We start from the raw sequence: 21,412 nt of genomic DNA on the forward strand, positions 1-21,412 counted from the left end.
CATTTCAAATCAAATCTTTTGTCTAGAAGGCAAAATTCAATATTCTAATTAGCACGCGTAAGAAAAAAATTTTCAAGGAATTAATATTCCTTTCACCCTTAACTCTTAAGTCCATCAAATAATTCAAAGATTATTTCATTTTCTTACAATCTTACGTTTTCACGAAAAGATGCAACCAATATGATTGTTAAATTGGAGCCATGAAAATTCAATATAATTGATTGGAATTTTAAGCTTAATCATTTCAGTGTACTGATCAGCGTGAAAATATCGTAATCATTTTATTACAATTAAATTCAAGACCATAAAATATGACATGTGGGTATAATGGGTGAGTAATTCCAAAACCTTTAATCAGCCAACCAATGCCTCACAAATCACTAAATTATTTCATATTCCTTATTAAAGCATTCCACACATGAACACCCAATTTTATTTTATTTTTTAAAATATAAATATATAGCTTGCACCTTACACCTTTGACTTTTAAAGCTTCTGAGGCACATTTTTTCCATCATCCAAACAAAGCCCTATAAAAAGACTGAACCCCATTCCCAACATTTCCATTCAAAAAAATCTCTACCAAAAACTTCTTTCAATTCCTCTTAATACCCAAATCCCAAGAAAATGCTGGTTTCCACATTTGAATTGTTCACCTTAGCTGCATCAAATTCCCTTGCTGTTTTCTGTTTCTGCAACCTCATCATTGGCATTATACTGGTGAGTGGCAGCTCAAAACCCAACGAAAGCATCCCTTTTCCGAGCATTATCAGCGATGAAAATCTCAAGAAAAATGCTGATCCCACCAAAGCGGACAAAGAAGATGGTGAAGAAGATCGATTATCGTCTATCAGCACGACCGACGAAAGCAGGCCTTTTCCGATCACTCGTAATGATGAAATTAATTTGGAGAAAGATGCAGTTTCTTCATCTGAAAAGGCTAAGGAATCGATCGAATCCAACCCAGATGACGAAAAGTTTTGGTCTGTCAGCATAGCCATGGATGAGAATATCACTGGTGAAGAAGAAGATGATGAATTGAGAGAAAGAATCGAGGAATTTATTGCGAAAATAAACAGGGGATGGAGGGATGAAAAACTCAAAGCATTTTCTTGATTTTGGCCCATCATTTTTTTTTAAATATTCTTCCATGGTGTGAGTTGTCTAAAATAGTTCAATGCTAATTGGAGGAATAGATTTGGTTTTGGTCCATTTGGATATATTTTTTAAAGTTTAATATTAAATTATTTTCGACTTTCCATTTTTTTGTCCAGTTCACAAGCAGCAGAAGCATAGCTTATCTTGCCTTTTTGTTTTTGAAGACAAGTTTATCTTGCTTTGTTGTTATATATGCACGTACTTATCCACTTTGGATCGGCAGACAAGAAGATTTTATGAGTTTGTATTTTCCAATTATTGACATAATTTTTTTGAATTTAAGTATTGGTTCTAATAAAACAAAAAATAGTTATCCTAGTTAAAATAGTTATTTTCCTTTAAAAATTTATTAACTTACAAATGTGTATAGGCTGTTGCTGATCTGTTGTTAGTTCTATACGACAGATAATCAATCTGGTGTACAGTTCAAAATATGGAACACAAAATCAATAACATGTGTGTAACACCAAACGACCAGTAACTTTTGAAAGAACTCACTTTGGACCATAGAACTAGAGCAAATTCAACGTGTCAGTTCATGCTCATTTGTACATAGACTGTTACAGGGGCGTAAAGACAATAGAATTGGCCTAACACCACTTGATTTGCAAGATGCAACACTTAATAAGCGTGATGTTAACAGTTTAAGATATCACATTCAACAATTCATACTTATTTCACAATCGTAGAATGTAATGATCTGGGCAGTACGAATCCCGCTCTCCTCTCCTCAAACGAATATTCAATCTCTTCTTCGATCGACTTGTCTGTAGGAGCTGGTGTTAAACCCGTCTGCATTGGAATGGACACTGTTGAGGGCGTGGAAGGTACCGGGACTGGCATTGTTTGGGGCGTCCTAATCTCTCCCTGGGTTGTGGGGAGAATCTTGGGAGGAGTACTGAACTGTGGTGTATTATTGCTTGTGAGAAGAGACTTCTGCAACATTTCACTATGTTTTTTGTGTAGATCTTCCAACATATTTGTTGCATTGGAGTTTGATGAATCCGTGGAAGAAATGGGAGAGAATGGTTTTCTTATTATGGGTGACTCAAGTTCACAAGCATTTGATACTTCGAAGGGATGAAGCTTCAACGGAAGGCCAGCAATGTCCAAACCTCTACTGCCTGAGATTTTTTTTAAAAACAAAAACAAAAAAAAGAAAAAAAAAACCTTATTCATCCATCGATACACGAGCCAATACCAATTATGTCCATGGAATGAACACGGAGGAAAAACTTTACCGGAAGACAGAGCTGCAAAGCCATCGTCTCTAAAACGGTCCAGGTTTATACGTTCATTCTTTTTGGCAGTACGTGCATTAGGAGTAGCTTTTGCGGGGGGGAGATCAGGTTTATGACTCTGTAGCATAGGCCCTCCAAGAGAAAGTCTTCTATTGCTTGGGCCGCCATATGACAATCTAGATCCTTTTTTTGCACTTTGGTTCTTCATGGGGCTTGGTCTTGAACCATAAAGAGCCTCCTGCTCTGTCATTAACTGCCCTTGAAGTTTCCTCTCGTCCTGATGTGAAAAAAATTGATAGACACAATTTTAAGAAGAGATGATGAACGGGTAATAATGTCCTCCATTTTCTTGAGAAGTCAAGGTTCCTTTTGGGGTTTTGCTAGAAATTAAAATTTCAAAGGTACATGCTATGCTGTATGCATACCCGCTGTCTTTTTTGCTCTAATTCTTTTTCTTGTCGTAGAACCATATATCCTTCCAGCATAGAAAGAAGGCGAACCTAGACATGACAACCAAAGGTAAATTTTGCCAACAAAAATTTAAAGATTGATAGATAAATTACTTGTGATAAAAGGGTAATACTTACACCATCGTAAATAAAATCTAATCCTTTCTCATTTTCCCATGCTACAATCTTTGAGGCCAATGTATCCACCATTGCTATTCCACAAAATTATGATGATAAATACATTATCAAATTCAAAAATGCATTTGCCACAATTTTCATTGTAGGGGCTACTAAGAACAGAAGGCTCTTCCACTAATGCACGATGCAAATATACCTGGAAGTTTATTGACCAACACGCGAGCTTTTTCAGCACGCCTTAGAGTAAGATGAGCACCCCTCCCAGCATTATAGCGATTATCATCCTGTGAATAGTAAAAAACAAAAAGTTATTTTGAGTAATTGTATGGCCATAAATCATCTTGTAATCAACGGAAAGTCGTAGAAACAAACCCTACTATACTCCTCGAGCCAGCTCTCCTCCTCACATGCAGCAATCCACTTCTCAACCTTTTCTAGGATCTCTTTCCTGCTGAGAGCTACCTCCTTGGCCCTAGATATTTGAAGCTCAATTTGCTCTAGTACACAAGTGGCATCAACTGCTCCTTCCATTGATCGAGGAACTAAAAAATGAGGATGCAAACAAACTTCTGAACGACAGATTTACAATTGTGTTTCCCAAAAAAGCAAATACCTGACTCAATTACAGTATCCATCGCTTCATCTGTTTCTGGAATTAGATGTGTCTTTCTATGAATATCCTCTAGCTCTGCTCTCTTTTTCAAAACAAGCTCCTTCAATTTTCTTGTTTTCAACTCTTCCAACCGAGAAACTTCTGCCTTGACCTGCCACAAATACGATTGAATTACTTTCAGAACCAACATACATTTCAACCCTAAATCGAAAAATGAAGCGAACCATCAAAGTAATGCATGCTAATTTATACAATCATCGATCTCAAATAAAAAACCTTGACTCACATGATTTATGACGTTGACAGAAAGCATCTCAGGCTCTGTTATCTCCTCTTCTGCAGCAACTATGTTACAAGTGACTTTTTGAAATATATGTTGCTCTTCAACAGGTGTGTCCATCAAGTTCCAGAGCTCCAGTAATGAAGTCGCAAGATCTTGTAACTATTAATTTCACACGGTCAACTGTTTGTTTCGAACTATATAGATTACAACTCAAAGGATAACGCTAATCTGAAATCATTCACCTGCTGAAGTCTCTGTGTTTTAAGTTCTTGCAGTCTCTGTATAGCAGTTTCCAACTGCCGCAAGGTATGATCGCTAATACTTTTTGAGCCTTCCGGTTCTCCTAAACTCGGGTGAATCTCACTCACAGTTTGTATAAAATCTAAACCAAGTACTGAGCACAAGGAATATACAAGGTTCAAATAGTCCAAAATCTGATTCAAACGTGCACTCTGAAACCAAAGGACGGAAATAGAAATGTCACATACAAAAGAGTACAAGAGGAGAACGAGAAAACATGTCAAATTGATGAAGGTATTTAGAAAGAACAACCTTTTCTTCTTGAAGTGCTTTAAGCTCTCCGTTCACTTCTTCGAGCTTTCTAGAAGACAAATCTGTTTCATCTACATCTGTATTACTCAACATATACCCTCCTGACCCACAGATCTCATTTTTTATATTATGTAGCTCCTCTAAGGCTGCTCTAATTTGATTCTTCCTGTCACATTTCCTTTTCTGCATCTCCTCTATCTGTGGAAGGATGGCTACGAGTTCAGCTTTCAGGCTTCTAGGGTTTTGATCAGCCTGCACGAAAGACCAGTGATAATGGTAAGATAATATTCCCGATCAAGTTACACCTATTCTTTCCTGGGGTAATGTTTATCAAAACATGTCAAATTCATGTTGAGCTTAAGAGCTAATTCTCAGGAAATGATTTAAGGTCCATATGAGCTGATACTATAGGACTCTGCACATCAAAAACTATATAGGCCTGTAATACAGTTCAACAGTGGAAACTGTATACTTTATACACACGGCGAAGTTATTCTGTTCGTACATTCACAACCGAAGGAACAAAAATGCACAATTTCAATGCCATTAAAAAATAATGGCACGAATGACTCAGAGCTTATAAGTTCTCGAGCCTTACCTGCCTAATGTGAACTGGCCTCTCTCCCATTGCAGAGCAGATTGCAGCCAGCTCAGCTTCAGCATCAGCAATTGCTTGCCTCAGCTGAGCTCTATCTTTGTTAGCCTGATCTACTTTTCTTCGGTACACCTCCATACATTCTTGTTCAAGTTGGAGCAACATTCTGTCCCTTTCAGAATCAGATTCACCGACCTCATCCCATATTATCTGAATAATTTACCAGCAACACATAGGATAATAACATTCAAAGCAGGCAATTCAGTGTTTTGTATAGATAAAGGAAATTACGAGGAGTGGAAACCACAAGCAAGTGACAAATTAACGGAGAGGAAACCTGCAATTCTTTTAGTAGAGTTCCACATGATGATTCCAGTTGCAAAAGTAGATTACTTTGACCCATCGAAATTTTAAAGTGGTTATACCTGCCCACAGAAGCCATATATTAGTAAGGTCATAAGCACAATAGATATCATACTATATCACTATCAAATATATAACAGTGCTTTTAGGGTTTAAAGGATTATTATATGCATTTGAATTGCGTAATCTTTAGTCCATCGATTTGATACCAAGGACTCGATAGCTTTCAAAAGAATATGCAATAAGCCAATAACTGAAACAGATAGAAACGTAGCAGTGGCAATTAGCGTCACAGACTCTTGATGGTGATGGCATCAAAGTTTATTGATGCAATGAATTTCCAAGTGCTTGATAATCTCTTATGATTTCCTTGCTATGCCACGTGACGTGCGTAGCAAACTGAAATTGAGTTAAATCATATGCACCATGTTGTGAAACCAAGAAATACATGATCTTAGTTTTATATTTTTAATAATCTCCCAATTCTCTTCATCCGGACAATTAACAAAAAAATGAAATCGAGAACAATGAAAGTACTATATGACAATTTCCAAATATTCGATTTGAGGCAAAATTAAAAGCCCTAGATGGTTGCACTAACAAAAAAACGTCAGTCATCAAATATAATTTTACCCCAGTTCATCTCAACTTAACGACAATAATGCATCTGGTGAAACTCGATTACTCAGCAAACTAAAGCTCAGATTTTTCCAGGTCAAAAAGCATATAATCACTACCGTCCGACTTCAAAATTAAGAACTAGAAAACTGACGCTCTTCTGAATCATTACTTCATAAAAATTTGACACACAATTTCCAAATTATACGAAAATTAACATTTGTTTACAGTATTCGCCAATTTTTTCATTCTCAGCAGAATAAATTAACATTTTTTAAAAAAAAAACAGAAACTAAGCATACATTCAAAAGCATACCTTAAATATAAACTAGAGGAGCGGCTAAAATTCTTGAATTCCCGAAGTTCTGGAAAAATGGATCAGCGAATTTGCGTTTGGAGGTGAAGCAAGAGGGAGAAAATTAGGGAGCTGGAGTTTCGAGAAATCTGAAATCTGACCGTTGTAGTTCATAGAGGGAGGAGGGTTTTTAATTATATTGAGGTGGGAAAGAGGAGATTTTCAAAAAATTTATGCCATGGTCAAAATTGAGTTACAAGTTACAAATGGTAATAATTATACGAGTAAATGAGACTTTAAAATTTAAAATAAATTATTTTATCTTATATTTGGATTGCTAGATTATCTTTTTTTTTAAGATAAATTTAGTTGATACTTGATTCGCAAAGTCCAAAATCCATTAAAATATAAATGACTCAAATTAAAAGTTATATATAAGTTGTTTTTCATATCTCTCATACAATATATCAATTTCAAATAATAAAATCAAGCTGATTATCTCAGCATCCTGCTCGTGACGGACTATAATGATTGGTGTATCAAATTTGGATATATTTATAACTTTTTTTTTTCTTTCTACCGTGCTAAGCATGCATGATTCAACTACATTAATGAAACCGTTTGAGATGTAGTTGAATTCTGTGCTAAATTCTTTTTAATTAAAAATTGGAGATACTCATCGAAGATAGCATGCTTCAATGCTTTATATATTACGAGGTTTTTATTGGATATATAACGAGAAAAATATATTTAAAAAAATTCATGTGAATATTTGGAAGATTTAATCTTTTCCATCACCTATAATAATGGTTAACTCGTTGTACAAAGGGGTGTAAACGAGCCGAGCTACTCGTGAGCAACTCGCGAGTAGCTCGGTCAAAGCTCGACTCGAGCTCGATTTGACTGAGCTCGAGCTCGAGTAGCTCGAGCATACAATCGAGCTCGAGTCGAGCTTTGAAACTATGTGGTCGAGTAGCTCGCGAGCTACTCGATAAGCCACATATATATATATATATATATTAAAAAATAATATAAATATAAATATAAATATAATATATATAATATTATATTTATAATATTTATATATTTATTTATAATATTTAATTAATATTATTTTATTTATTATATTTATATATATATTTATTTTATAATATATATATAATATTTTATTTTTTTTTTATTTATTTATTTATTTATTTTTAATTTTTATATATATATATAATATAAAAGCTCGAACGGGGAGGGAAGGCAATATCAGATGGTTTAATTTGGGAAGATTAAAGTTCGTAACCACTTGACATCTTAAACATGGTTGAGTTCACGTTAACGTTAATTATGATAATATCATGATATTAAATTTAGATATTTAAAATAAATTTGAATATGTGATGTCCATAAAAATATATGAATGTCACGTAATCAAATTAAAATGTAATTGGTTGGAGAAACAAAAAAAAACACTTTTAAAAAAATTGTTTTTCTTAAAAAATTATAGCGTTTGATTTCCAAAATAGTTTTTTTAAAAGTACTTAAATTATAAGTGCTTGTTTAGAAGTCTGGAACTTTGGTTTTTAAGTTTTTGCTTCTACTTCTATTTAAAATTAAAAAAAATATTGTAATGTTTATCCAAATGTCAAACCACATCTGTTTTTTTTTTAAAATAAAAACATTTCAAAAAATTGGACTTATTTTAAGTTTTTTTTATTTTAAGATAGATGTTTTGTATCGAAACTCACCTTAAAATTGAATCTTTAGATGTAATATAATGATATTACTCTTATACTAGCATCTTATAAACCCTTAAATGCTAGGATTGTATTAAATACTTTTTTCAGATTTATTAGATATATGATGAAAGTTATTGCGCTATATAATAAAAATTGAGAGATATTATATATTAACAAAATATCACATCATAGTTTTATTTTTGTTATTGTTTAAACTGATTTCATAATGAAAGTGATTTAAATCGTTTCTAAAATTTTGATTGACCGGTTTAGAATTTTGCGAACGTTCAAAACAGGAAAAAAACCTGATTTAGGGAGAGACGAATAATTACAATTAATATTTAATACAATGTTATTAACTTATTCTCTCTCCCTCCTAGCTAGAAATTTCATGATACACTTAAGATAATCACAAAAAAAAATTTGGGATCATCTTATAAATTATTTTTGTGAAACACGTATGCATGATACTCACAGCGACTCATGAAAAAAAGTTTTTTTTTTCACAAAAGCTCATATTAAACGGTTTCACGGTCAAATTTGTGAGATGAATCTCTTATTCGACTCACCATGAATTTTTTTTATGTCCAAATTATTATTTTTCATTTTATATAAGGATCGGATCGACCCGTTTCACCAATATAGAGTTATGAGACCATTTCATAGAAAACCTGTAATTATTTTTAGTTTTTATATCAAATGTATTACTTTTCGTTTTGTAATTGAGTCGATTCGTATCACAAAAGACATATCATGTTGATACAGTTTTGCTATGGTGAGCAATCACCGTGAGCACTTATGTGAGCACCGCTGATGTGGTATCTTATGCATCCAATAGATGAACGCCACATGGATAGATGCTCACAGAAGTGCTCACGGTGATTGCTCACCATAAAAATTTTTTTAAAGATGTATATTTCTTGTGAGTAGCATCTCATATCTCCTCTACCTTCTCCATCGTACCGTTATTTGTTTCATCACGGCCATCAATGCTTTTAATTAAGCTGGTGAATGACATATACATATATGTACGTATATACTTGTGGTTCTTTGCATACAACAGTTAAAATGTTTGTCTAAACATGATAATTTTTATTATTTTCAAACTAATAACGTCTCTTGTTTTTATTTGTGCTAGGTACGAACTATCTAAAAATGTCAAAATATAGATAAAAATAAGATTCAATTTTAAAATATAAATAAATATATGCTTCAAGATTTTTTTTTATAAAAAAAATCCTATTTGGGGAAAAAAAGTTCACAACAATTTAATTAGAAATTAGTTATTGAGTTCGACTAAACTTATTAAAAATAGTTTATAAGCTCTAGGATCTTATAAGTTGGTTTAGCATCTTATAAACTGTTACAATTTATTTTAAAAATAAGTTGAAAATTAGTATTTGGATGAATTTATTTCAAAAATTAAAGATATTAATGTGTTTGACATTATAAGACTTTTTATTGTCAAAATTATTGAAAATTGTATAATACTATGAATGTTATTTAAAAATAATTTGTTGAAATAATTTCAATAAAAATAATTTTGAAATTTTATCATAAATACTAAACCTATAATATTAAAAAAAAACTATTTTATATTTTAATTTAGAAAAATTGATATTCATTTATTTTTTTATTTAAAAAATATTAAATATTTAATGGGTGGTGGCATTGTGAGAATTTATGGAAATATACAAGATTATTTTGGATAAGTACGATTTTAAAATAAGATATGTTTTAGAAAATTATAGTCACTCCAACTTTTTTAAAACAAATTTTTTTGACCGGTTATAAGTTGTTTGACCAAATTATTGTCAAACAAATTGTAATAGTTTATAAACTCCAAACACTAGTAGAAAAGTTACAATATACTTCGCCAGTTTTTACTTCGGCAATCAATATTGCCGAAGTAATACATATCTATTTACTGCGATAATAAAATTAATGAAGTAAAATGAAGTTTAGACTTCATCAACTAAAAAACACGGGCTTCACTTTAATTTTTAAGTCACATTTTACTTCGGTTCACGTATTTAATGAAGTAAAAGAGGACAAAATTAAGTATTTAATTTCTAATCGGTGAAGTAATAAATCGATTTCACTCTCGCTCAATCGAGAACCCCATTCTCTTTGTATCTTCATTCTCTCCTTAGGGCTTTCTCTGATCTCCATTCTCGATCTTCACTTCTTCCTGCTGCCATCAATTCCACTTTGAGATCTGTTCACTTCCACTTTGAGATTTGTGGAACCAATCTTCGAGAACACATTTGTTGGGAAGTTTTCTGTAAGCTATGATTCCATCTCCTCTTCGTCAACCCCACGGCGTTGGAATCTCTGTCAAGAATCTCAAAATTCATCGAGTACTTTTCCAATTTAAAGGTCTTCAATTTATTTCCTCTCGTTTATCCATACAATATCGGTTTCGAAAATCATTGGCGGAGTCGATCTGCGACTTCGAGGTTACTTTTCCTTAGTTAGGTTATACTTGTTCACATAGAAACGGTGTTGTTTGTTTTTTTGTTTGAATTTTGGTCTTGTATTTTTATTCGGGTGTTTTGTGATGAGTTCGAGAGCGAGATATCTGCCACCGGGAATGGGCGGTGGCAGAGGAGGTGGAATGAATTATAATGCTGGAGTAAACCCGAGATTTCAACCCTGAAACCCGAATCAACAATACGCACAGAGGAATCGGGTTCCTATTAATCTTATTTATTTGATTTGTTAATGTTATTGTGTGATGTTTTCTGCAATATTTGTAGTTATTTTATTGTTGTTCCTTTATGTTGGAAAGTATGCACTGTTGGTTTTAGCTGCTACTGTTCTATATTAATGTGGAAATCAGAGATTACTTTGCTTTTGTTCATGATGTTGTCAAACATTTACTTCATCCTCTTCTGTTTTAAACAGAAATTCTCGGCAATTTTGCTTTTGAGGCTTGCGTTTCAGAGCCTGGGAGTGGTGTACGGAGACTTGGGTACACTTGACTGTTTGAGGACATGGTATTTCCTTTGTGATGGTGGTGGTGTTGTGTTTCCCTCATTTTTCACGCTTCTTTCCTCTAAGGTGTGCTTTGATTTTGTTAAAGCTTGATCCTTAGCAAATGGAAGTTTAACCTATTGAATTTGGGAGTTTATGTAGAAATTTGGAACCACGGGTTTAGGTGTAGCTACAATTACTATCCAGTTATATTATTATTATCTCCTCGTGACATTGGGATTCTTCCTGTAGTGACCACATATATATAATCGTGTGAATCGAATCTTGCTTTTATATTCAAACTGTTTCTGTAACCTATCATCCAAATGATAATTGTGTTTGTTCTTCCTATACCTTTGTTGTATTTGATTTAATTTTGCTTCTTAAGATGGTATTGTCGTTTTTTATGCCTTTATCAAGTTGTTAATTGGTTATGCTCTAAGAAGTTGTGAAAATAGAAGAAGAATGGAATGGAGAAGTAGGTGTCGACTGATCTAAATTTGACTACACCCACTGGTTGCTAGTAGAAGTTCTTGGTTGGCATTGATCATTACCATTCTTCAAAGGATAACAATGAAGCAAAAAATGAATGCTGATGGTACTTGTACTAGCGGATTCAGATGTGTGCGGTGTGGGTACCCCATTGAATCGCTTTACATTCAGTTCTCCCCAGGAAATATTCGGCTCATGAAATGTGTAACGAAAGTTTCCCATTTTTTCTCTTATAATTAATGTTTTAACTTCTTCAGTTTGAGCATTTGCTGATTCTTTTCTTTGCAATTACTTTAATTGTTAGGAATTCTGCAAAGCTGCTGCTGATGAGTACATCGAGTGTGAATTCATGGTAAATTAAGTAAAGAAACTGGAATTAACAGATCACATATTAAGTTTCAAAATACATTTTTGGTAATTTTCTCTCTTATTTATAACCTAGATCCTCATAATAGATTTGATTCTACACAAGCCAAAAGCTTATAGACATCTGTTTTACAATAGATTTTCTAAAGAGACTGTGAATTTCAATGTTCGTTTCTTTTCTTTGACCTAGTTATTTGCTTGAAGGACCTTTTAGGCAGATTTCATATTCGAGTAGTTTTGACTAGTGTTGTGTACTAATGTAAGAGTCATTTTGAATTTCCAACTTTTGCAGGGCTTGTTATGGAAATCAATTTTTGCATTCCTTATTCTGGACATCTGTATCCATTGTTTAAATGTTATAAATTATTGTTCGCCTATAATCTATAGATTAAAATAATGTACGACATGCCTTGGCTGTACTAGACAGAATGTGGGTTTTGAGGATGAATGAGAATGAATGGACTTTGCCAGTGACAATTGTTTCATTTCTTCTGAATTTGTGTAAGGGGGCATCATCATTCTTGATTATTCCGATTATCAGATCATTTATGCCTTTAGCACACTTGACTGTTTGAGGACATGTGCACATGGACGCTAGTACAATCTAGAAACAGGAGAGGAGAGAGTGTATATATGGATGAACAATTAATTTTTTATTTTATTTTTTCTTCACTTGCCCCCTGAATCACAATTTTTAAAAACTGTAGGGGATAGTAATTTTTTGAAAACAAGCATGAGAAAGAAAATGCATATTTATTTGACTTGGACATGGTATTTCCTTTGTGATGGATTTTGTCTACATGGCACAAGTATGTGCAAGATACTACTTGTTTACACGTGATTTTTCTCCCTTTTCCCTTGGAAAATATTATGAAAACTTCAGAAAATGGGAAAAAGAAATTTTAACATGGTGTTTAAATGTACCTTTTAGACATTTACATTAAGATGAGTTTGAAATTTACAAACTTGTAGCTTTGTCTGCTCGTCGCCCTACCCTACTAGATAATGAATTTTAATCAACTATTTCATTTGAGGGCCACCATTGTTTTTTTCCATACAAGCATTGACATAAGATTCATGCTCCCAAACATATTCTTAGTCGAAATATTTTTTCCATATCTAATTATGCTCTTATATTCATACTTTTACTAATCTCTTTTTTTATTTAAATATATTGCATTGATCTAGCGATGTCAAGCACCTTGTCCTCCGTCTGTTTTTTATCTTCAGCCAGCATTTTTTCCTGCTCATGTAGGGGAAGGAATCAGGTAAGTAGCAGCAGAACTACTTTGTCTATATTCCAAATATTTTGCCGGAGGAAACCACTTAATCCAAAAGATCGAGCTCATGAAAGGTAGAGTAACAATAATTTTATACTTCCACAAGTTTACTTATGTTTGAACTGGAGATTGATTACTCATACCCTAAATTTATATCCTACTCATTACGTGCACATATATTGAGTAATAGCTTAAAAAATAGAAACTACTACCAACTTTATGAAGCATAAAAAATATTGAACCCCAGATATTTTGCTATGAAAAAATATTGAAATTTATATGTGTTAGGAAGTGCTTAGAGTCTGCCATTACCTTGGGTGAAGTGTGGTTAGTAACACTTAGTTTTCCAATAAATTTGAGTTCTCTTTTTTGATTCAGTTTTAAAAATAAGAGATTAAGGTTAGATTTTTTGTTCTTTGCAGAATTTGAGAACAAAATATGTAGGTGTTTCGTTACTTCCTCTTTCCAGTAAATTTGTTAATATAATACCCTTTCCACAAATTCACAGGTTGAAACACCCCTCGTTTTCCCTCATGGATTAGTTGCATCCAAGTATTCCCCCATGTGGGCTGGCTTGTACTCTGGTTTTGCCCCAAATAACAAGGTGAATTTTCTCTTCTACTATTGTTTTTCAGCTCTGGTGTTTTTGGTCGATGCTTCACCCAAAATGTTATTCACTACTTGCTCTTCGGTTCGTCTCTCTTTTTCTTTATATTTTTCATCCCATTTGTTTCTGCTTTTTTTTTTGCCTTTTTTCTGCTTCTACTATACTGTTTTTTAAATCTGAATTTTTATGTTTGGAACCTGAAAATCGTGGATATCTAAAAAAAATTACTTGTTATACCTTTGGTTTCTGGTCTAGGCCAATTGTTTTCAGTTATATTATGGATTCTGAACATACCATCCATTTCTTAAAAGCTGAGGCCTACTGCATTTTCCTGTCCTCCACGGGCACACATGAAAGCAGTATCACCTTTTCTTTTGCAGACAAATCTGTGAGATATTTTGATAGTTTTACTTTACAAACAAGATGATTAATGTTCATTAACATGTCAATACTTTCAGGTAATAGAGATGAGGTTGAAGCAGATAGGATAAAGTTGAAGAAAAATGGCGATAGGTCCGCCGACGACAACAGTAAATCGAAGAGAGAATGAGAATGTATAGATCATTATCGGTTCCTCCCGTAATAGAGATGATGTTGAAGCAGCAAGAACTTTTATTCAGAATTGTATATTGAATTTTATTACTGAATAAGACCTGCTAAGTTCGGTGAGTAAAATCCAGAAACTTACTTCCGATATTGTTTGTTTTTGCACCTAAATTCAAATTATATAAATGTTCAAATCTTTGCATTCTAAGTTTGTTGCAAGTACTAGTTACTGATAAAGGATATATGTCTCTGGATTGATTCAGGTTTGGAGGCATTGGCGTGAGGGAACACCTGCAAATATGATAGATCCTATGTTGAAGGATGGATTAATGTATAGTTTTTTCCATAGTATTTATAGTTAGAATTTGATTTTTTTTTAGATGCACTTTTTGTTTTGTGAAAATACGTGTGGATACATGCATATTTTTGGGTTATTTTGGTGGATATACTTGTGAATTCATGGATGTTTGTTGTTATGAGATGAATAATTTATTAACCTTATTAGTCTATTTTAAATTATTTTAATTTTTTTTTTGTTTTTTAGAATGTCTTTTACTTCGTCAATTAGTGAAATTGCCGAAGTATAAGCATATCTTTTGCTTTGAAAATTTCATTAAAAATCGAAGTAAAAGAATACATTTTACTTCGGCAATTTCTTTAATTGACGAAGTATAAGCATATGTTTTACTTCGTAACTTATGAAATGAGCGAAGTAAAATATATGTTTTTACTTCGGCACCGGTCCAATTCTGCTTCCATAAAATGACCAAAGACTTCGGTAATTTAAGGTATAAGACTTCGGCGATTCAGCGAAGTAAAAAGGTACCCTATTACTTCACGTGACACTACTTCGGTAATTAAGTGCCTACGACTTCGGTTATTAACCGAAGTCTTAAGCGATTTTTTTACTAGTGAAAACAACTTATATTGGCAAACAAATTGACAGCTTATAAGCTCAGCTAAATACTCACTGGTTATAATGTGTTTGTGAAAAATATATAAATAAAATTATCAAAATGTATATAATTTATTTCTTCCGATCATGAAATCTTGATTCTGGATATTGGATAAATTAAAATATTTTTATATAAAAAAATCGATTTAATGCATTTTATCTCGATTGGAATTGCTCACGTTCGGATCATCAAATAATTGTACCTTGTACCATGTGTACAATTAATCAACAGGTGACAGCAAAGTGTTCAATGCACCTTCTTTATCCTTACATGTCTCCAACTACAATTCTAAATATTGGGGACACAAGTTGTCTTATAATGCAAAACACAACCAACCTTCACTTGTGGTGAGACATGTAGAGTGGCACATGGATATCCACAATAAAATTTATATAAATATATTTTATATATAAAAAAAAAATAATTCAATATTATAAAGTTATTTAGATATTCGGACTCGTATAATTTTGCAATATTATAATTCATATATATATATATATATATATATATGTATATGTATATATATTTCAATTAAAAAAAGGAGGAAAGAAAGAAAATGATGATGTCTCGTACCAAAGCATATCTTTAATTTTTGAAGTTGCAAATTTCTTGCAAGAAAGCGCCTTTTGAAGTGGGATCCTAGTAATGAACACTCACCTTACATGTCTTCCCATATAGGCAAAGAGTGTGAAGCAAAATGAGTGTGAGATGAGAAGATTCCCCAGGGGAAATTGATTGTGATTTTGACATTAAATTCAGCCTCACATCTCTTCAAACACCTTACAAGGTCAAAATATGATCTCATTTTATTCCAATGCCACATGCTTAGTGCTAAATTTTTTTGTCACTTTCACTTGTAATTGACTTATATGGATAGACACTAAGCAAAAATGAGTTCATTCTACGCGGTTTGAACTATGCATCTTTTCTATCTTGGTTGAAAATTTAAAATATTGTTTTTCTCAGTAGATTATTTTTTCTTTTTGTTTTTCCTTCAAATGACTTGATTTCGGTAAAGTTCGAACCTATTGAATTTTAAAACATTCAAATAATATATGATGTATTTATATCACAGGCTTCAAATCATTCGATCTATTTTATTTAACGCAATCGCGAGCGAACATATAGTCAACGACCTTTAATGTAGCACAAATCACATGTAAATGAATGCGTTCACTACCCTTTTGAAAAGAGGCGATTACGATTTTAATGGGTTTGGCGAGATTGATGTTTGTGGACTATTGTTGTTGCGTAACATTTGCATGTGTCATTTTTAATTTAGTGATTTTTATTTTGGAAGATTGCACTTTGGCTTGATGTATTATTGACCATATATCAAAACTAATGACGAGAAAACGTGGCCAATTTAGATTCATAAGATTTATGTTTCATGTTTTTCTCATATCAGAACGAGATGCATACTTCTCAGCCTAATAAAGCCTTTTTATTTCAAATTCCAAACAGTTTAGTTTTGTCCCGCAAAAATTCATAAAAGATTTTGTATGTAATTTTCTAGATATTATGAGTCAATTAAATATTCACAAACACTCATGTAAGACTGTCTTATAGTTTAATTTTGTAAGTCAGATATCTAATCCAATCCGATCCATAAAAATATTATTTTAATTATGTCAAAATATTATTTCCAATATAAATAAGCAGATCAAATCTGTGAGACCATCTCATGACAGACATGCTTAGAAATATTATATCTACTATTTGTACTTAAATATACTCCTTAATTTACACAACCACGACCACTTTATCTTTGTTAGAATATCCCGATTCATTTCAACAAATAGCCGTATGTAATTTTTTAGTTCCTTTCACGACTGATCAATAGTTCCAAAAGAAATAAACTTTAAATTATTTTCACATAAACATCGTATTTATGTATATTTCCTATATAAATTTGGGCTAGATTACATGCAAAGAAAAGTGATAATATAGAGAAACTTCCAATTAAAAGAAAGTCGTGTACCCATGTCCCAGTGTTTCCGCTTTTTCTCCCAATTAACGCCTACATACACAGTCTCGTGGGCTCAAAACATGTTTCTTATATATCATTAACATTAACTTTTTTTTTTTTTTTTTAAAAAATAACCTTTCACCCAAAAAATAAGAAAAAAAAATCTTGCACTAACTATTATTTTATTTAATTTTATATCATTACGTTGTGTTAATTTAATATTTCTATAGGCCTTCAAAAAAAATTTAATATTTCTACAGTATTTATTTATATAAATATGAGATGTAAACGAAGACACTGTATGCATCAAATTAAATACTAGATACCATACTTTTAAAAATAATCAATTTGACTAATTATCAGGATAACTTATTCAACTATAAATAATGTATCAATCTATCTATATATGATAAAATAATTAAGTCTGCACACAGATTCAAGCCTAAATATAATAATCAGACAAAATTTGCCATTTCTTGAAAATGCATCAACATGCATGTGGTATTCTGGCAGTTGCTTTCTCTTTCTGAGGGCGAGTAACTTTTTTATAAACGAATGAATAAATACATAAATGTGAGCTCATCATTTATTTAATAAAAAGGAATTTTCTCTTTTATATTTCCCCCCCCAAAATAGATAAATTTTTTATGCAGTATCCATCAATGTGACGGTAATCTCCGGACTGACGCTATTAGCCTGCGAATTATAAAAACCAAGTAATCAACCACACTATATGATATATCATCATTCGAGAAAATATTGATAATGTACCAACTCGGACACCCAATCTGTGACACTAATTTGTTTGCTAGCATATATATATACATATACAATAATGTGTGTGCGTGGCCTATTGGTTATAAAAAAATATTGTTGAAGAAGTTGATATTTATACTCTTTTTGTGTTATTTATACTCCATTTTATATATAAAATATGTGTCCAATTTATTAACAACTGGAACGCAAATAAAAAAATGGAGCATTGCAAACATCCCATGATGCTTTACACTGCATGCACCTCACCAAACTCCTCCTCCATTATCTTATCTTTTCCTCTGCGCCTTCCAACTTCATATCCATATTTATTTTTTTTGCTTCTTCTTCCAAAATCCATCATCCCACTTGACGAATTGCTACGGTGAATTTCTAATATTCTTATATCGCTCAGGTTAGCTAGCTAGGTTGCATGGCTCTTGAAACATGGTTGATCAAGGTGAAGAAGACACTTTCCTATAGCCTTGATTCAGCGCGCGTCGCCCCACCGTTGAAAAGCAGGCTCGCGATAAAGAAATCTAGCGTCGGGGTTTTGGCGTTTGAGATTGCGGGTTTCATGTCAAAGATCCTCCATTTATGGGAGTCTCTGTCGGACGAGAGTGTTGCTAGATTCCGCAGTGAATCAATATGCCTTGAAGGTGTTCGTAAAATTGTGTCAAACGACGATGTGTTCTTATTGGGCCTTGTATGTGCAGAGTTGGTTGAGAACCTGAGGGTTATCGCGAAATCTGTCTCGAGTATGAGCAAGAAGTGCCAGGACTCGAGCCTCAGATGCTTTGATCGCTTATTCGATGAGTTTGCGAACTCGGGTCATGATCCTCACGGCTGGCTTATGGGTTCGAAAGAATGGACGTCTAAGATCAAGGAAATGGAACGTTTTGTTACGATTACTGCCTCCTTGCATAGAGAGATGGATGAGCTCGTGGTTCTTGAAAATGGGTTGAAGAAATCATTGCACTGTAAAGATCATGACGCGGCAATCAAAGAGCAGAAAATCATTGATTTGCGGCAGAAGATTCTGTGGCAGAGGCAGGAAGTTAAGTACCTAAAGGAGAAATCTTTATGGTGCAGAAGCTTTGACACTGTCACTAAATTGCTGGCAAGATCAGTTTTTGCTGTTCTTGCAAGAATCAAGCTTGTTTTTGGAGTTGGCCATGGCCATGGGTGGTACAATCCGTCGTCGTTACCTCGCAGTCTTTCTGCCTCAGCATTAGTATATCCTTACGAAAACTCCAATTCGTTTTCGCATGAATCTGGTCCTTTGGCAAAAAACCCACCAAATACTCACGAAGATCACGGATTTTTCGGGTCCAATTCCAAGATTTTGAAACCACCATCCACCACGTTAGGGGCAGCGGCACTGGCTCTGCACTATTCAAACGTGATTATAGTGATGGAAAAGATGATCAAGTCACCACAACTAGTAGGTGCCGATGCTCGAGATGATCTCTATTCAATGCTGCCTGATAGCATTCGATTTTTGTTAAGGGCTAGACTAAAAGGGGTGGGATTTTCGGCTAGTGATCCGGTTCTTGCCGCCGAGTGGCGAGAAGCATTGCAGAAGGTATTGAGATGGCTATCACCGTTGGCACACAACATGATCAAATGGCAGAGTGAAAGGAGCTTTGAGCAGCAGAATTTAATTCTGAAAACTAATGTTCTTTTGCTGCAAACTCTGTATTTTGCCAATCAAGAAAAGACTGAAGCTGCCATAACTGAGCTGTTGGTTGGTCTGAATTACATTTGGAGGTTTGAAAGGGAGATGCATGCTAAATCCATGTTTCAGAACTGTGATGGATTCTTGAATTCACAAGGTTTTTGTTAACTTTTTCAAGTCACTTTATATTGCCTTAAAATTCAGGCAATTCGATTTGATTTCGATCATGTTACGCCAACGGATTCTGTATTTCAATCTTGTTCCAGATCTGCGAGGATGGCCTCGATTCCAATCCCTGATCTATATATTCAGATATAATTTTTGTACATTCCATGGGTTAAAACCATGTTTCCATGTGAAAAATATCAATTTGTAACGTATTTTATTTTATATTTTAACAAGGAAGCGTGGCTCATCTTTTTAGAATTTTATTTTTGGTGGCCAGCCTGAAAATGCAGGTGCTTTGCAAAAATTGGGACAAAAGTTTGAGTTTGGCCCTTCCCTGTACGCTGCCATGAATCATGATGCATGTGCATAAAATAAGAAAAAGAAAACTTGGGCCACACAAGAAAAATCTGCCCTTTCATGTATTTATGAAAATAATTAAATTTAATTATATTCATTTTTATCATCAAATATTTGTTTTTTCATATTTATTTTCTCTTTTTTTTTTTTTCGAGACCTAGAAATTGATCACACGACACCTTTGAACAATACGATACAATACAATACACCTCGGAATATATTCACTACTCACTATGCTTGAGAATAATGATGGACTTAATTTAGGCCCCGTTTGGTTTTAAAAGCTAGACAAAAAAATATTTTTTTTAAAAAAAGTGCTTTTCAGTTAACAAGGTGTTTGGTTGATCAAAAAAGTTCTTAAATAAACACTTTTTAAAGTTAAAAGTAGAGCTTTTTCAAAAATAAAAAATTGTAGCTTTTAAAAATACTTATTTTAAAAAATCTCTACAAAATCCAAACGGGCTCTTAGTCTATCAGAATCATGTAAATATTGTCTTGTAATTTATTTATTTGTTAAAACCCTTTAACAATTCGAAGAAGTTGCAATTGGCAGCACATATTAAAATTGTAATTGGTTCATTTGGAAAGGGTATTTGGTTTCAGTTTTTCGAAATAAAAGCGAGTTCGGTCGCTATAAATATTGATGAATCTAAATTAATAAAGGTAGTGTTTGGGAGAGTTCTTCGATTTTTATTTAACAAAATTTTATAAAATTTCAAAATTTTGTTAAAGGAAAACTGTAAAATATTTCTTTCAAACTCTATCAAACACTACCTAAATATGACGTCATGATATTAAATTTTGAATTATAAAAAACACCTCTCCCAAATTACAAAAAAAATTATTTTTTATTTAAAATATTATAAAAATCTATTTCAGTAAATTCGGAGTTTACTTCTAATTATCATATCTTCATCATTTTTCAAAAGTTTTAGAATAATTAAAATATGCAATCTTATCTTACATTATTAAAAAATAAATTACATGATAAACCCATTTATTTAAAATATTATAAAAATCTATTTCAGTAAATTCGGAGTTTACTTCTAATTATCATATCTTCATCATTTTTCAAAAGTTTTAGAATAATTAAAATATGCAATCTTATCTTACATTATTAAAAAATAAATTACATGATAAACCCATAAAAACAAGAAAAACATGCATAGAAATTACATGATAAACCCATAAAAAAACAAGAAAACATATATATATTTTTAATTTTATTGTTG

The 21,412-nt window shown here is 32.7% G+C and overlaps 3 protein-coding genes across 5 annotated transcripts; 2 read left to right on the forward strand and 1 right to left on the reverse strand.

Moving 5' to 3' along the window:
• The first annotated feature begins 510 nt into the window (after nt 1-510).
• On the forward strand, nt 511-1,383 carry LOC140872366 (uncharacterized). The gene has a single exon (XM_073275183.1). It carries the CDS (start codon nt 628-630, stop codon nt 1,114-1,116), a length of 489 nt encoding a protein of 162 aa, XP_073131284.1. The 5' UTR covers nt 511-627; the 3' UTR covers nt 1,117-1,383.
• Nucleotides 1,384-1,707: 324 nt separating this feature from the next.
• Nucleotides 1,708-6,450, reverse strand: LOC140872105 (65-kDa microtubule-associated protein 3-like). Of its 3 annotated transcripts, none has more exons than XM_073274852.1 (13): nt 6,327-6,450; nt 5,367-5,454; nt 5,033-5,239; nt 4,435-4,686; nt 4,125-4,334; nt 3,886-4,041; nt 3,600-3,750; nt 3,359-3,504; nt 3,183-3,270; nt 2,987-3,060; nt 2,825-2,899; nt 2,400-2,676; nt 1,708-2,282 (listed from the first exon to the last, which is right to left on the reverse strand). In XM_073274852.1, the coding sequence occupies exons 2-13, from the start codon at nt 5,430-5,432 to the stop codon at nt 1,831-1,833; spliced, it is 2,154 nt and encodes a 717-aa protein (XP_073130953.1). In that variant the 5' UTR covers nt 5,433-5,454; nt 6,327-6,450; the 3' UTR covers nt 1,708-1,830. The 3 variants fall into 3 exon arrangements, with proteins under 3 accessions (XP_073130953.1, XP_073130952.1, XP_073130951.1); XM_073274851.1 differs by having other exon boundaries at nt 3,359-3,510; XM_073274850.1 differs by having other exon boundaries at nt 3,359-3,528.
• Nucleotides 6,451-18,239: 11,789 nt separating this feature from the next.
• On the forward strand, nt 18,240-20,225 carry LOC140872127 (protein PSK SIMULATOR 1). The gene has a single exon (XM_073274887.1). The coding sequence runs from the start codon at nt 18,411-18,413 to the stop codon at nt 19,821-19,823; it is 1,413 nt and encodes a 470-aa protein (XP_073130988.1). The 5' UTR covers nt 18,240-18,410; the 3' UTR covers nt 19,824-20,225.
• The last annotated feature ends 1,187 nt before the right edge of the window (nt 20,226-21,412 follow it).

Source organism: Henckelia pumila, unplaced genomic scaffold (assembly GCF_033568475.1).
Source record: "Henckelia pumila isolate YLH828 unplaced genomic scaffold, ASM3356847v2 CTG_461:::fragment_3, whole genome shotgun sequence".
NCBI classification, from domain to species: Eukaryota; Viridiplantae; Streptophyta; class Magnoliopsida; order Lamiales; family Gesneriaceae; genus Henckelia; species Henckelia pumila.